A 15,584-nucleotide genomic window follows, 5' to 3' on the forward strand; every position below is an offset into this window, starting at 1 on the left:
CCCCTGCAAGGACCTCTGTGGCTGGTTCTTCTGAAGCATGACAAGTTTCCTCAGATTAGAGTCACTTACAGCTGAACCTCATAAACCACTCAGACTTGAACCCACAACCGATTTACAGTGGCTTAACATGTTACCAAGCATCAGCTGAGAGATATAGAACCGAGCACACGCCGATTTCCAGCCTGCAGCAAAGAGCACGGAAACTTTGAGGCTGCTAAGGACTATCAGTCCTACCCTCTGACTCTCAGAGCTGTAAAATCCTCCAACACTAATTACTATCAACATCATGAACAGAGGTCTTCAAGTATCAACATCATGAACAGAGGTCTTCAAGACTCGACAGCACTGTCACAAGGATGGCCTCACCTCTTCAGCGTGGTTTTAACAGCAGCCTTTTGGAGCTTGAGCTTGGTTATTTAAAGATTCCTGTTTTGGCCATGCATTTGCTAACAGCTGACAGCAACTTCAAAGACTTTCTGGCATCAGTAACTACTTCTGGCTTTTAGCTGTTTCCATGACTTGTTGGGTAATTTGTGTTATTTTTTATATTTTTAAAGATGCCAGATACTGAAAAGGTGAGGGCTTTAAAAGGCTGAAATATTCTTTATTAACATTGCGTCAGGCATTATTAACCTTCAGAAAAAAATAGTTTTATGCTAGTAAAAAGAAAGTTTAGAGCATGAGAGCTGGCACAAATGCACAGACACAATCAGAATGACCAGAGATGTGTCACTGAATGACATTGCCCACTTAGCTGTCAGCCAGATGAGCTCTAGGTGGCCTCCCCAGCTCTCAGGAGTAACAGTGCAGACAACACCAAAACTGCAACAGCCCTGAAATGAGCTCCAATGGAGACGACACTGCTCTGCATAGAGAGTGAAAAGGTGCCAAACTTTGCTGAGTTGCAAACACAGCTGCTCTCATTGTAGGTATGACAGTAACTTCAGGAGTGATCTTGTCACAGGAACTCATTCATTTCTAAAAGGACCTATCAAAAGCCCATTCCATATCAGCAGAAGAATCATTAGTTTGTGGTAAGACCAGAAGTTAAAACCATTCCACATTTGCTATTAGTCCTCAAAACCATTATCATCACTCTTCTGAAACAATCAATAACACTAAGTGATGGATTTTTGATTAATAAACATTAACTGCATTTATTACTGAACATAAAAAGGATAATCACTACGGAAATTATACTTTGACTACTGGATTACTTGATCATCAACCTTTGTAACATATGAACAACAAATAAAACACCTGGGCAGCAGAGGGTTGGGAATTACTCAAACAAATTACTCAACAGAACAATAGTGACAAACTACAAAGCACAGTGAGCAATAGCACCAAAACTGACCTATGTGACCCAGATATGTGTATTTCATCCAGAATTCAAAGCACAAGAACCCAGAACTACTCCAACCCCTGGACAACAACTCCCCATCAGCTTCAGCTGCTGTTCTTTGGGACTGCCAGAATCACAACAGCACTGTGCACTGCAGAGAAAAACTGATCAGCTCCCTCACCTGTCCCACACACAGCCCTGTGCACTGCAGAGAAAAACAGATCAGCTCTCTCACCTGTCCCACACACAGCCCTGTGCACTGCAGAGAAAAACAGATCAGCTCCCTCACCTGTCCCACACACAGCCCTGTGCACTGCAGGGAAAAACAGATCAGCTCCCTCACCTGTCCCACACACTGCCCTGTGCACTGCAGGGAAAAACAGATCAGCTCCCTCACCTGTCCCACACACAGCCCCACACGCAGCCATGGTGGGGCAAGGCTGGAGGCACAAGCCTTCCTTTTAGGAAAGTGTAACCTTCTCGTTCTGTTCAAAGCAAATAAGCACAACTTTTGCAAGTTAGTGGATTGCCAAATATAGCCAAATTGTCTTTCTCCATCTCTGTACTGGGAGCCAAAATCCTTGTTCTTCCTATAGCGCTACCAAAAATTTTGATCAACATCACAGACATCCCAGCTAAGCTCATAGATACAACCAAGGTGCAATCTTGCTCACAAACTCTACGTATAAATAAAATATATAATATGTATGATTATGTGAGATTGTCAACACTTCTACCTCTCTTACTGAAGTTGTAAATATTTCAAATGGTTCGTGAAGATTTGAACTATATTCGCACTGTTGTCAGTATCATAAGGACCCCTCTAAAAAGTCCCTCTCTATCTGTACTGTAGCAACATGTCTTAATACTGAACTTAATGAAACATATGATCTTAATATCTGTAAATAGTGTGTGATTCATATAATAATATCTGTAAATAGTGTATGATTCATATATCTTCTGGAATACCTTTAAGCAAACCGCTTAAAGGGGTTTGAGAGCCCGACAGCAGCCCGGGGTCACACTACACCAAGCCGCTCCTTTCCTTTCCCGGGTGTTCCGACACACTCTACAAGGAGCACGGCTTCCAAGCCTCATCCCAAAAATCTCCATCTTGGGCGTGTCCCGATGCCCTCGCACACACGGCTCCCGGGAATTACAGTGCAGTCCCGGCTTCTCCCGGCCGGGGGCGCGAGCCCCCTCAGGATTCGCGCCATCCGCCCCGCGCCGCCGCGCGTGCCCTGCCGCCACTGCTGATTGGTGCCCGTCGGGCGCGTGCCCTGCCGCGCCTGCTGATTGGTGCCCGTCGGGCGCGTGCCCTGCCGCGCCTGCTGATTGGTGCCCGTCGGGCGCGTGCCCTGCCGCCCCTGCTGATTGGTGCCCGTCGGGCGCGTGCCCTGCCGCGCCTGCTGATTGGCGGCGGTCTGCGCGGTCCCGCCTGCGCGCACGCGCTGTGCTGCGGCTGGCCGCGGCGGCTGTGCTGTCCGAACGTGGTCGGCTGTGGTCCCGTTGGGTGAGCCCGCCCGGTGCCCCCACGGCCATGTCGGGCCGCCCGCCGCGGCAGGAGGATGGGGAGAGCGCGGCGCTGCGCCAGAAGGAGGAGCTGAGCCGGCGGGTGAGCGGAGGCGGCCCCGCGGGGCCCTGTGCCAGAGTCCGGGCCGGGGCGCGGGCGGCACCCGGAGCCTGTCGCCTCCGGTGCGAGCAGCGTGAGGAGGAGGAGGAGGGCGGGTGCTGTCTGGGACCCGCATTTAGCGAGTTTAACTCCTGCACTGCACAGGACCCAAGAATCACACCACGTGCTTGAGCGTGTTATCCAAAAGTTATTTGCACTCTGTCAGGCCGGTGCTGTGACCACTTTCCGTGGGGAGTTCAGTGCTCAACCAGGCTCTGGGTGAAAAGCTTTTCCTGGTATCCAGCCTAAACTCCCCCTGGCCCAGCTCCAGGCCGTTCCCTGTGGTACTGTCACTGATCAACAGGGAGAAGAGATCAGTGTCTGCCCGTCCACTTCCCCTCATAAGGAACTCGTAGATTCCTGTGAGGTTTCCCCTCAGTCTGCTCCAGGCTGGACAAACCAATAACCCTCACCTGCTTCTCATATGGCTTACTTCCAGTACCTAGTTCAGCTTTATCTGCCCAAAATGTCCCAAGGGGTTTCATCCATAGAGGTTGGTGCTCCTTATGTGTCTCTCCCTCTTCCCTGGTGCCCACAGCTTTGTTCAGTATTGGCTTTTGCAACAGTCCTTCTGATTACTCTTCGACAATCACAGCTGCCATTGTAAAAGAAAGTAGGAATATCTGCCACATCTATCAGTGCAGAACAGAGTGGTAAATCCCACTAAGGAAGTTAATGTAAAAGCCAAGAGCAATAGAAGGGCTCCTGTTGCTCCTAATACAGTTCTAGAGTATTTGGATTTTCATTAATTTGATTTTGAATCTGGAGCATACCTGTGATTATGAAGTGTGTTCTTGATAATTTTTTTAAAATTACTTGATGTTGTGTTAGTTGTGTATATGTTCTCTTCTGAGGGGGAAAAATGTGCTCTCTGATTATCATTTACACACACACACATATGTATGTATGTATGTATGTAATACATATTATATATATAGGTACTCTGGCTTCCCAGCAGCTTTTAAGGGTAGGAGAAGTACAAATGCATGCAAAATAGCCTGTTTCTACAGAAATTAAGTATGTAATTTTAAAGACTTACTTTGCCTTCAGTGATTCTTTTGGAGAACAGCAGCTATACATGTATGTTGCTGTCTTAAAATATCAGTGGACATGCTCACTACTAGGATTATAATATGATGTCTTGTTTTTATAATTTAATTCAAATGCATCTTTTGCCTTTCAGATTAAAGAGCAGAAGGTTGTAGTCGATGAACTTTCCAATTTGAAGAAGAACCGGGTAAGGTTTTACAAATTTGTTTTTAACTATTTCACTTTAGCAGAGAAATAAACATAGAGACAAGAGGGGTAACAAAACCAGAACATGCTGTCTTTAATTTGTTGTAATACAGATTTTAATAAACATGTAGTCTGTTGTGCTTAGAATAATTTGTCCTCCAAATAATTTGATTATGTATACTTGTGCAGTGTTGGGGTTTTTTGCTTTTCTATGTTTTATTTGAATTGATCACAAGGATTCATTAGGTATTCCTACTTTTTCTATGCATTTGTTTAAAATAGAACATGATCCCTTGGGCATGTGGAAAAGAGAAATTCAGAATTGTCTTAGGTTGAGCATTAAATACTTTTGATTAGAATTTTGGTGTTGGCAGGGCAGAACTTATCCCTTCACTTTTATACCAGGAGTGTCTCTTTGGACCCACACCCACTTCTGCTGTAGTGTGGTCCCAGAAGCTGCTGCTTTGACTTAACACAGTGTGGGTTTTGTTTTACAGAAAGTTTATAAGCAGCAACCCAATAGCAACATATTCTTCCTCGCAGACCGGACAGAAATGCTGTCTCAGTCCAAAAGTAAGTTTGCAGTGTAAAGGTATCTCAAATAGTTAATATTAATAGTTAAACAGTTTAAAAGCTGTATTTGTAGCTGATTTCAAAGGTATATTGAAATGAGAAAATTGCAGCTGTGTGGAAGTACAAAGTAATAGGGGAGTGGTTAACAGAGGTGATGATGGAACAAGCATTAGAAGAGTAAAAATTCAGAAGTATAAATTCAATTTTCTGGAGTGAAAAATTGGTACATTTCTTTGATTTGGGTTAATAGTGTTGCCATTTTAATTATTTTAATTGTCAGTTCCCTTTTCTTAATACAAATGTTGAAGTCATACTGATTATATAGGCAGGAGTTGGCCATTCCCCTATTGCACTGTGGCTTTCTTTGGAAAAAAATCATCATATTTGTATAATGAAGAGGAATATGCTACAGTAAGCTTACATAGCTTATGTTAGTAATGATGGAACACAAACATAGTGCTTTGCAAAATTAGTGTTTTATGTTTATCACTTCAATTGAAAAAGTGGCTGAAATTACTAATTTTGTAGATTTACTCTTAAACTTACCTATGCATAAACTTTCCTTTTTATGAAACTAATTATTTGTGTCATTTTCTCTTACACAGATACATTAGATGAATTAAAGAAGGCACATCAGGAGCTGGAAAATTCAGAAAAGGCTAAAATGAAGAAGTAGTTCCTGTGAATTCCTGTTGCAATGTGTGGTATTTGCTGTGTTGTTACCTTGTGCAGCCAGCATGCGATTCATGATTTCCTCAGTGAAGACACCCTCTGCCATCTGAGAAGAAGAGGACCAGACAGTAGCCAACAGTTGATAAAAACTGTGCCTGATGTCTCTTATGAATGTCTCTTTTCAGGCCACGTACTCCACTTGAGAGGACTAGTGACTCCTCAGCCTCTGGAAGATGCCAGTAACAATATTTTTCTTTGGAATGGAGAAATTTTCAGTGGAGTGCATGTAGGAAATCTAGAGAATGATACCGAAGTAATGTTTCGTCATCTGGCATTATGCAGCAGTGAAATGGACATTTTGTCACTCTTCTCATCACTTCAGGGTCCCTGGTCTTTTATTTATTATGAAGCAGCCAGACACAGTTTATGGTTTGGCAGAGATTACTTTGGTCGTCGTAGTTTGCTTTGGCAGTTCAGTAATGAGACTGACAGCACTTTCTGTCTCACCTCTGTAAGTGGTTGTTCTGAATCAGGCAACCAATGGCAAGAAGTCCCAGCATCTGGAATTTTCAAAATTGATCTCAAAGCTTGTGCAACAACTAAATCTTTGTCTTTAACATTGTTTCCATGGAAGTACAGCTGCAGAGAGGAAGCAGTAGAAGAAACATGCATTAATGTTCTTGACCAAGTGTCAAAAGACTTACCAAACCATGTACATCTCGTGATGAATGAATCAAAGCTGTGTCTTAGAGCACCAGTTATCCCCTTAAATAAATCAGTTTCTAAAGCTTCAGGAGCATGTCCAGGCTCTAATTCTAGCAACATTAACTGTGTGGTGTCTGTAGAAACCCTTCAAGAATTTCTTGCAGAGGAGCATAAGAAAAAAATTGCCTGTCGATTTCTGGATGTTTTAAATGAAGCAGTCAAGAGACGAGTCCTGTGTCTCTTCAGAGACCCAGATCAGAAAACAAGAGAATTTCCAAGCATGCCTCATAAGAAAGCACACATTGCAGTGCTCTTTTCTGGTGGCATTGATTCTATGGTTATTGCAGCCCTGGCTGATAAACATGTGCCTTTGGAAGAGCCAATTGATCTGCTCAATGTAGCTTTCATGATGAAAAAGCAAGCTAAGCACAGGGGTACCGCTAAAAGACATACCAGCCATGATGTTCAGCTTGATTTGCTTTGTCCTCAAGAAGGCTGTCAAGATGGTGACACTGGTACTCATTTATCTTGTTTTGATGTTCCTGACAGAATCACTGGTAGGGCAGGACTGAAGGAATTAGAAGCCATTAACCCTTCAAGAACCTGGAACTTTGTGGAAATTAATGTTACACTAGACGAATTGAAAAAAGTGAGAAAAGAACGTATTAATTACTTAATCTATCCACTGGACACAGTCTTGGATGACAGTATTGGCTGTGCAATTTGGTTTGCTTCCAGAGGAGAGGGTTTTATTAGTAACCAAGGAGAACTGAAACCATATAAAAGTCCTGCAAAGGTACTGTTTTGTTTTGTTTTGTTTTCTGCCTTATGTTTGACTTCGGAATGTAAAAACAGTTTTGTTGATTCAGAAATCAGCTGGGATCTTTGCCTTTCATAAAGCTTCTGAAATTCAGTGTCAAAATGTAAAATATTTAATAATCATAATATTTGTGTAATTGTAGAGTTAAAAATAATATTTAGTTCTTTTGTCATGTAATGTTCATGGTTTTTCAGTGAACGTGGATATGCAATAGTATGTGTAAGAAAAAAAATACCATCTATAATTTTTTATTCTGATTTCTCACATCTGTTTTTGATTATTTGTGTAGGGAAGAAGGAAATATTCAATTTCAGCTGTTGAAGGCACAGTAATGGGCCAGATGTAATAGTGTTTTTTCTCCTGATAAAACATTTTACTGTAGCTACTGAGTAGTGTAAGGAATTTTTACTTTGTGTAATATAGTTGTTAGTAATCCAGTAGCCGGTAAATGAATAATACTCTGGGTGTACATTCAGGTAACTACAACATATGTCATCATCATTTGACAATAATTTTTAAATGCTGGTGTTTAACAAATATTATTATCATAGAAACTAACAAAGATATTCTTCAAATATACTGATGTATTTGTGATACATACGGCATTATTTTGATGGCTTTTCCTTGCTCCACTAGCAATGTTTGTGTGTACTTTAAGGTGTGATCATGAACATAATTCAAGTTACCAGTGACTTTACTGGGAATTGTTTCAGGCTTTGCAAATGTGTAAGGCACAGCCCATCCTATAGGTAATATTTAGAAGATGTCTCTTAAAATTTTTCTCCATAAGTTGTAGTTAAACATTTAAGGTCTGTTACATATTAACTTGCATAGATACTAAAATTTCTTATATTCTGTTTCCTCAGGTTGTGCTTATGGGAATTGGAGCAGATGAGCAGCTTGCTGGCTATTCCCGACATCGTGTTTGCTTCAGAAAAGATGGCTTAGAGGGTCTTAATAAAGAACTTGAAATGGAGTTAGGTCGCATTTCTTCTCGAAATCTTGGTAGAGATGACAGGATCATCGGTGATCACGGAAAAGAAGCCAGGTATTGCTGTTTTAGCATGGAGCAAAACTGGTTTTGCTGCTTAGATTAACACCCTTAACAAAATCTTAATTGAAATTTCTGCGTGTTTTATTGTCTCTAGTTCTGCTGCACTTTTGTTAATGTGTACTGTGTCGTGCAGTTTTTAGTCTTGTTTTTTAAAAAAGTGACTGTATTACACTGTGGAAGAGTTTACTTAAGGAAATTTAGCAACTTGATTTCCATCTAGAAGTTTTAAGAAGCAGCAACAGGTGTTGAAATAGGCAAATTCAAGCTGGTTTTATCATTTTAAACTGAACAGTCTTTTGTACAACTTTGAGGTGTTCTGGTGTGAACCTTTGAAGAGTGTCTCTAGAGAATAACAGTGTAACAGAAGCTGTGTATTCCTATCCATGCAGTAAAGGCATAGTAAATATCCACCACATCTCCTGGCTGTTAAGTCTGAGGAGTTGAAGAATAATTTTGTGTCTACTTCCTCCATGCTACCATCAACTTGAAAGAACTTCCTTAGGTGGTGTGCAGGAGCAAAGGCCACTCAGGTGCATGAAAGGCTTTTTCATGTGATCTTTGTGCCAGTGCTTTTCCAAATCTGCTCTTAGTTGCACATTTTCAATTGAGCACAAGAACAGTTGCAGTGGTGGATGTGCAGTGCTCTTAACCATGCACATGATTAGGTATGAATGCCTGAAATTCAGAATGTTGCCAGCATTTGTTGTGTAAATCTTTTTGTTTCAAAGTTGCAGTTTCACAACATCTTTGCATGTGGTAAAGAGGAAAACCAAGATTAGTCCTATGGAATTTTTAAAGGGTCTTTCCCACGTAAATCTCTCTTTCAGATTTCCTTTTCTTGATGAAGATGTTGTTTCATTCCTCAATTCTCTTCCCGTCTCAGAAAAAGTTGATTTGACTTTACCTCGAGGAATTGGTGAGAAACTGATTCTGCGCCTTGCAGCCAAGGAGCTGGGCCTGACAGCCTCGACTGTTTTGCCAAAAAGGGCAGTACAGTTTGGATCTCGGATTGCAAAACTAGAGAGCAACAGTGAAAAAGCATCTGACACATGCAGCAGACTGAAGTTACTTTCAGTAGATGAATTATAGAACTGTATCTTGAGATGTTGCACTTACTCTATATGCAAAGTCAGTAAATCTTTTGAGTTTTCTTAGAATGTTTGGGGTTTTTTACACACTTGGGAATTAATTATTAATAATCAGAGTTGTGTGCATGTACAAGGAGCTCGCTATGAATGCATCCTGTGCTTTTAAGTTTTTTTCTTTCAATACTGAGAATGCTTAGTTTGGAATAGTAGCTGGAATCACTTTGGTGGTAGCAACACAGCTTTTGTTTCTCTGAAAGATGATTTTTAACATTTGTAATCCAAGTATTGTCACTAAATATAACATCATTGAAACAGTTTATAATTTATAGTTGCATTTATTTTATTAAGTTACTTTTTAAGATGCCAACCATCGTATCTTTTTTAATTTTGGCACCTTGATGGACTCTTCTTCAACTCTTTTTGAAATATCAATTCCCAGGGGAGCTCTAGAAAACAGAATTGTGTATTTGTTAAAAATTAACATAATCATTGCCATATCACACAGATGTACAGCTTCACAGACCTTTTTTACAATTAGCACTAGAGTCAAAGTATTTTGGTACATTCCCTGCACTTCTAAGACTGTGACCATTAAAATAGCCTATCTGAAGTGTACCTGGAGACATCTTTACAATGAGGAAATATTTGCATTTGTAGCCATTCCAAACTCAGAAAAACAGCTGTGATTTCAAAGCCATCTTCTGGGGCTGTTGTTTTATTTATACTCTGATTTTAGTTGAAAATTCATGTCTTGCTGATGAATGCAAAACACACTAGAGATAATCTTAAATAATGTATTGTCAGCATTAAAACTTAGTTTTAAACCAGCAGAAACTTAGCAGAAACTTAGTTTTTTATTCACAGCAAATTATTTTTTGAGTATTTTATGATTTTTCATGTGAAAACTGTAATGCAATTTTTTTTTGTATTGAGACCATCCAAGTCTGTTCTTCTGAAAAGGGAAAGGGGAAAAAAACCTGAAAAAATCCAGAGTTTAAGACCAGCTGGTACATTTGAAAGCTCTGCATTTTGTTTGGCCTTAAGCCAAACTTTAATCTACATGATTAAAGTAGGAAAACACATAGAACTGTATGATGTATGTAAATTAGTTTCTGAGCCAAAACGAACATAAATGCCAGCCACGATCATTACTATTTAAAGGAAAGTAAAGTAAATTTAAATTTAAAGTAAAGGAAAGTAAATTTAAAATGTATGTGTGCTGCAGAGAGACTCCTCAGCAGCTTGTGCCTGTTTTTCATGTGACCTGTTCCCCTTTCACTGCCTACAGTGAGGAGAGTGGGAATGAGCAGTCACTTACCTTGGCTCGTAGCGGATGCCAGCAGTGCTGTGTAGCACCCCCAGTCCTGCCCGTAACCTTTCAATGCCATTCCTGAGCAACAAACCAGTCACATAAAAATGTATGTCACAACTCTGCATGCGAGCATATCGTTCAGTCAGCACAAAAAGAGGTTCTGGACTCTCATGTCAACCTTGCATGTGCTCCTGTAATGTTGTTCAAAGAGAAACAATTCTTACCATGCAATCATAACCCCATTATCAGTGCAGAGTCTTGGAGGAGGACACAGTAAAGCAAAATCATTTGCATCTGCCAGATTCTGTAGACCTTTTCGGATATACTGATTACTTGCAACTCCTCCTGATACAACCTGACAGCATTTCAAAAAGAAAAAAAGGCATTAACTCAAAAGTACTGATGGGTCACACACAACTAGCATCATGTTTAAAAAAGGGTTATCTGTTGAAGCTCTAAAGACAGCAATTAATGCAGCATTTGAAGATTTAAACATACTGGAAAAGAGTCTGCCAAGTGAGCTTATTATGCAAAAAGATATTCCTGAAGCACAGCAAGTCTAATGGAAGATGTCCCTGCCCATGGCAGTAGCATTGGAACCGGATGATCTTTAAAGTCCTTTCCAAGCTAAACCAGTCTATGGTTCTACTGTAACTAGAACAGCCATCAAGTATTGGGGAGCATGAGGTCAAGTTGTTATGGGAGGTTAGATTAGATGGTAAGAAAATCTCTAGGTTAAAACCCAGCTAAATATTTATATGACTTACTTCAATATTGTTGGTATTTTAACAATATAATACATACTGAGATCTTCCTCATATGTCAAGGTAAAAAGTACAATGAGGCATCTGCATCTTCTAATGATGTTACAGAGTCAGATATAAAAAGGAAAAACAAAGTGTACTCACCAAAGTGGGATTTTTTGATGGTAAGATGCTGTTCTTGATGCAGAAGAGCATGGCTCGGTATGTCCTCTGGATAATATGAACAGTCACTGCGTGCTGTACGGCAGCAGCAACATCCTTAACACAGGACAGGATCTCACCTTCCTGAATACCTATAAAAGTATATCATCAAAGGGGGTTCCTGAGGTCATCAAAAGCTCAGTTTGTATCTGACTGCCTAAAAATACCTTCTTCCTTTTCTTTCTGTACAATGGCATTATAGACAAGGTTTTGAAGTCCGGAGAAAGAGAAGTCACAGTTGCGATACTGCTGCATGGGCAGTGGGAAAGTGAGCCGTTCCTGGTTCCCAGACTGAGCCAGGTGCTCTATGGCCTTCCCCCCAGCCATGCTGTGGCACTCTGGGTGCTTTCTTAGAGACAGTCTTCGTGCCACCTAAGGAGATGACAAACAACAGACCTGGAATCAGTTCCTCCTGGAACAGCATCCCTGTACTGTAGTCCTAGGAGTAAAATGTGACACCAAAAAATTCAATCCAATATGAAATTACAAACAGGGCATGTTAAGGGTAAGGCAACACCAGCCCAGCAGGATTTTTTTTTTTCCTTGGGGTATTTAGAAATGCAATTCTAGAACAATCTGGGCAAACATAAGGATCAACAAATTTTGCAGAAATATCAATTAATTTTTAAGCTATAGGAAACACAGACGGACTGCCATACTGTATTACCAGATACACAGGAACAAAGTTGGTTTCAACTTTTGAAAATCCTCTTTCTGACTCCATGCACTCCCCCAATTTTTTAATTAATATGCACAAATACTGTTTAAAAACTGTCTGAGAACAAAGCCATAAGTGACCAGTTTTACAGACTGTACTCAGGGACCTAGAAAATTTAAGATTCTGAAGGCCAAACCATACTTTTCAAACTCTAAGAATTAAAATTAGTAAGAAATGTTTAACATGCATTTTTCAAACTTGACAGCATAATAATACCTCTATAAAATACCTCTATAGATCTCTAATTAGTACAACTTCTTTATGTAATCAGTGTCAATGAAACATTTAACTCCAGTTTTGGTTATGTTGCCTATTTGGTAAAATATAATTAATGTACACATGTTACAACTGATGTTTTGTCTACATTTTTAACATTTTTTGTATCTTAAATCTATGGCATTTCAAAACAGAAAAAAAAAAAGTTACATCAAACTTGTATTGCATTGAATTACTGTCCTCAGGCTGATGATAATGCTACCACTATGTAGTATAAATGCAATAAAAATAAGAGAACAACAAAGGAAAGGAGATAGGACCTTATCCAGCATGTCACCCGGTGCGACGTCCAGGGACTGTCCAAGCAGGAGGAAATCTGAAACTCCCTGCGCTACTGCCAGGAGACAGTGGCCTCCAGAGATCAGGAGAACTAAGAAGGGAAATTCCAGGTGATGTGTGAGCCTGATGGTCAGAGCGTGAGCCTCCATGTGATGGATGGGGATGAAGGGCTTCTGGTGCCTGTTGACCAAGCTCAGGCTGTACTGCAGCCCCACGCCCAGGCTCAGAGCCAGCCCGGGTTTCACCGTGGTTGCCACAGCCGCAAGCTCAGCCACAGAAACGCCGCTGGCACGCAGGGCTTCTTGAACCACTTGCTCGATGTTTTCTCTGTGAAGCTGCTGTGCCACCACGGGAATTATTCCTCCTGTTCTAGAAAAACAAGGAATTACAATGCATTGGTAGTTCATAGCAGATAGAATGCCATAAAAATAGTTTTCAGACACCTCTTAACCTTGTCACATCCTGCCTGTTTTCCTTAGTTCATTCTCTAATGCCTTGTTTAGTGTCAAGGGCACTGAAGAGAGCATAGTTATCAGTGGAAGGCCAGAAAAGGATGTAACGACCTTTTTTGGTACATATGCTTTTTAAATGTACCTCAACACTGTTCCAAAACAATGTAACTTAATATTCACAACGCCTCACTTATCAGCTCATGTTCTTTACCACCAACGCTTACATTTGATTCATTTTCCCTTTAAAAAGTCAAGGCATTTAATGATTTTAACAGTAGCAATGATATTTTATTCAAGCTAGAGATAATCTATTTCTCTTTGAAAGAAAATACTGGAGGAAACTTGTTAAATGCATGGCATTTCTTTCCTCCCCCTTAGTAGTATTTCAGGCAGTGTGTGTTGTGGCCCCAGCAACACATCTTCACACCTACACACCACTTACTGAGTTTTATGGGACGGGGAAGACTTTTATATGAATGATATTATAAGTAACAGTAACAATTAAATCGTTATTAAGGCAGAAGACTTGAGAAAAGTCTGTTCTTACTGTAAATGAACTTCCTTCTGACAGTGCAGTGCTTCTCCCAGAACACAGCCAGACTCATCCACCACAGCAGCGCCGGTGTCGTCACAGCTCGTCTCTATTCCCAAAACCAGCCTGCCAAAACGTTGCTTTCCAGAGTGAGCAGTGCTGTTCCTCAGCCACGCAGCTCGGCCGTGCTTTACTGACTGCAAAACTCTTTTGGCAATGCTGTTCATTGCTTATAATCCACCTGGTGCTTATGTCTAGAAGAGAACTGTACAGTCTATGATTACTGGAGGGTTTTCAAGCACGTGTTCTGCTCAGATTTTCTGAGGAGTTTTTAAAGTCATGAATGGCCACACAAGATATTTAAGACACTAATGAAAAAACCAGCTTGGAGGTAACATCTTGTTTTACCTGAATGTGTGTGAACAGAGTTCCTCACCACGCTTTCAGCTCTACGGGAGGTCACAGCAGCAGAAGCGCCCGCGGCTGAGCGCTGCTGTGCGGGCAGGGCAGGGCAAGTCCGGCCGCTCTGCCGCTTCACAGGCCCGGCCCCATCTCCCCGGATCCTGGTCCCTCCCCCGCCAGAGCGAGCTGCGGCCGGAACCCCCGGCTCCGCCCCGCCCGAGTCGCGGAGCGCTGGCGTTGTCCCCGTGTCGCGATGTGTCACCGCCCCGCTGCCAGCCCGGGACGCGGGGCGGTGCTGCCGGGACGAGCTCCGGCTCCGCCCGCCGGGGCACGGGGCGGTGCTGCCGGGACACGGGGCGGTGCTGCCGGGACGAGCTCCGGCTCCGCCCGCCGGGGCACGGGGCGGTGCTGCCGGGACACGGGGCGGTGCTGCCGGGACGAGCTCCGGCTCCGCCCGCCGGGGCACGGGGCGGTGCTGCCGGGACACGGGGCGGTGCTGCCGGGACGAGCTCCGGCTCCGCCCGCCGGGGCACGGGGCGGTGCTGCCGGGGCACGGGGCGGTGCTGCCGGGACGAGCTCCGGCTCCGCCCGCCGGGGCACGGGGCGGTGCTGCAGGGACAGCGTCTTTATTGGTGAAGTTAAGAGCCAGAAAATTACCGTAGCAAAAAAAAACCAAAAAAATAAAAACAAAAACAAAAACAAAAACAAACAAAAAAAAAAAAACCAAAAAACCAAACTACACCACTGTTGGCTTGTCGTTTTATATTTTTATTTTTTTTTTCCAGCTCACTGGCTGTCACTGCAACCAAATGTAAATCAAGTCTTAAATGGAGTCTTCTGTTAAATCTGAGGTGGTTTTGGCTGGCAAACACACAGCAGACTTCAGAATTCATCCTTTTTCCACGACAAGAGAAATAAGTGCTCAGAGCAGTAGATGTACCTTCACTTTAATTCCAGAGCTGATGATATACAAGATTACCCCTTACTACACAGTACCCCTAAAAAACAGCATTCCTCCACATTTCAAGACATGCAAGTTATCTATACTTTTTTCTGCAAAAGCATAGTTAGTCCATGTGATTTGCCTACTCACCTACTTGTAGTTCAGCTTCTATTCTAGCTTACAATCTACACAGCTTCCCTTAACATCTTCTGACACTTGCTCTGTAACAGAGCAGCTTCTCCTATGACAGCAGCAACCCTTTCCCCACCACCTCACAGACTTCTCAGCTACTGAAAAATAACCCATCAGTGAATATCAGAGAAAACAGTCAAAAATCCACACCTAAAAAGAAACTGCAATTTTTCAGGATGTCCCATTTACACATAAAAAAGTCAGTATCTTGGTAAGCAGAATGAAATAAACACAACAGTGGCAATTTGTAAAAGCATACATAAACTGAGCTATCCAGTTGATGTGGAAATCCCCTGAGCTGGCAGTTAAGGACTTTGTTCAGTCATTGTGACAAAAAAATACATTTAA

The 15,584-nt window shown here is 41.9% G+C and overlaps 2 protein-coding genes across 3 annotated transcripts; one reads left to right on the forward strand and one right to left on the reverse strand.

Moving 5' to 3' along the window:
• Window positions 1–2,792: 2,792 nt before the first annotated feature.
• Window positions 2,793–9,234, forward strand: LOC306804320 (asparagine synthetase domain-containing protein 1-like). 2 transcript variants are annotated; one of them, XM_079310711.1, is made up of 4 exons: window positions 2,793–2,960; window positions 4,201–4,254; window positions 4,751–4,826; window positions 5,432–5,759. In XM_079310711.1, exons 1-4 carry the CDS (start codon window positions 2,886–2,888, stop codon window positions 5,500–5,502), a joined length of 276 nt encoding a protein of 91 aa, XP_079166837.1. In that variant the 5' UTR covers window positions 2,793–2,885; the 3' UTR covers window positions 5,503–5,759. The 2 variants fall into 2 exon arrangements, with proteins under 2 accessions (XP_079166837.1, XP_079166836.1); XM_079310710.1 differs by lacking the exons at window positions 2,793–2,960; window positions 4,201–4,254 and adding exons at window positions 7,890–8,071; window positions 8,905–9,234 and having other exon boundaries at window positions 5,432–6,999.
• A 247-nt stretch (window positions 9,235–9,481) lies between these two features.
• Window positions 9,482–14,377, reverse strand: OSGEPL1 (O-sialoglycoprotein endopeptidase like 1). Its single transcript, XM_079310714.1, has 7 exons — window positions 13,715–14,377; window positions 12,697–13,084; window positions 11,610–11,814; window positions 11,386–11,534; window positions 10,702–10,832; window positions 10,484–10,555; window positions 9,482–9,611 (listed from the first exon to the last, which is right to left on the reverse strand). Exons 1-7 carry the CDS (start codon window positions 13,924–13,926, stop codon window positions 9,521–9,523), a joined length of 1,248 nt encoding a protein of 415 aa, XP_079166840.1. The 5' UTR covers window positions 13,927–14,377; the 3' UTR covers window positions 9,482–9,520.
• Window positions 14,378–15,584: the final 1,207 nt, after the last annotated feature.

The sequence above is a fragment of the Erithacus rubecula genome (assembly GCF_903797595.1).
Source record: "Erithacus rubecula genome assembly, chromosome: 8".
In the NCBI taxonomy this organism is placed as follows: Eukaryota; Metazoa; Chordata; class Aves; order Passeriformes; family Muscicapidae; genus Erithacus; species Erithacus rubecula.

Coding starts and splice junctions, on each gene's coding strand:
- LOC306804320 (XM_079310710.1), top strand. CDS start 5,524: ATGTGTGGTATTTGCTGTGTTGTTACCTTGTGCAGCCAGCATGCGATT. Junction 7,000..7,889: donor CATATAAAAGTCCTGCAAAG/GTACTGTTTTGT, acceptor CTGTTTCCTCAG/GTTGTGCTTATGGGAATTGG. Junction 8,072..8,904: donor GATCACGGAAAAGAAGCCAG/GTATTGCTGTTT, acceptor TCTCTCTTTCAG/ATTTCCTTTTCTTGATGAAG.
- OSGEPL1 (XM_079310714.1), bottom strand. CDS start 13,926: ATGAACAGCATTGCCAAAAGAGTTTTGCAGTCAGTAAAGCACGGCCGA. Junction 11,535..11,609: donor ACAGAAAGAAAAGGAAGAAG/GTATTTTTAGGC, acceptor ATACTTTTATAG/GTATTCAGGAAGGTGAGATC. Junction 10,556..10,701: donor AATGGGGTTATGATTGCATG/GTAAGAATTGTT, acceptor TTTGTTGCTCAG/GAATGGCATTGAAAGGTTAC.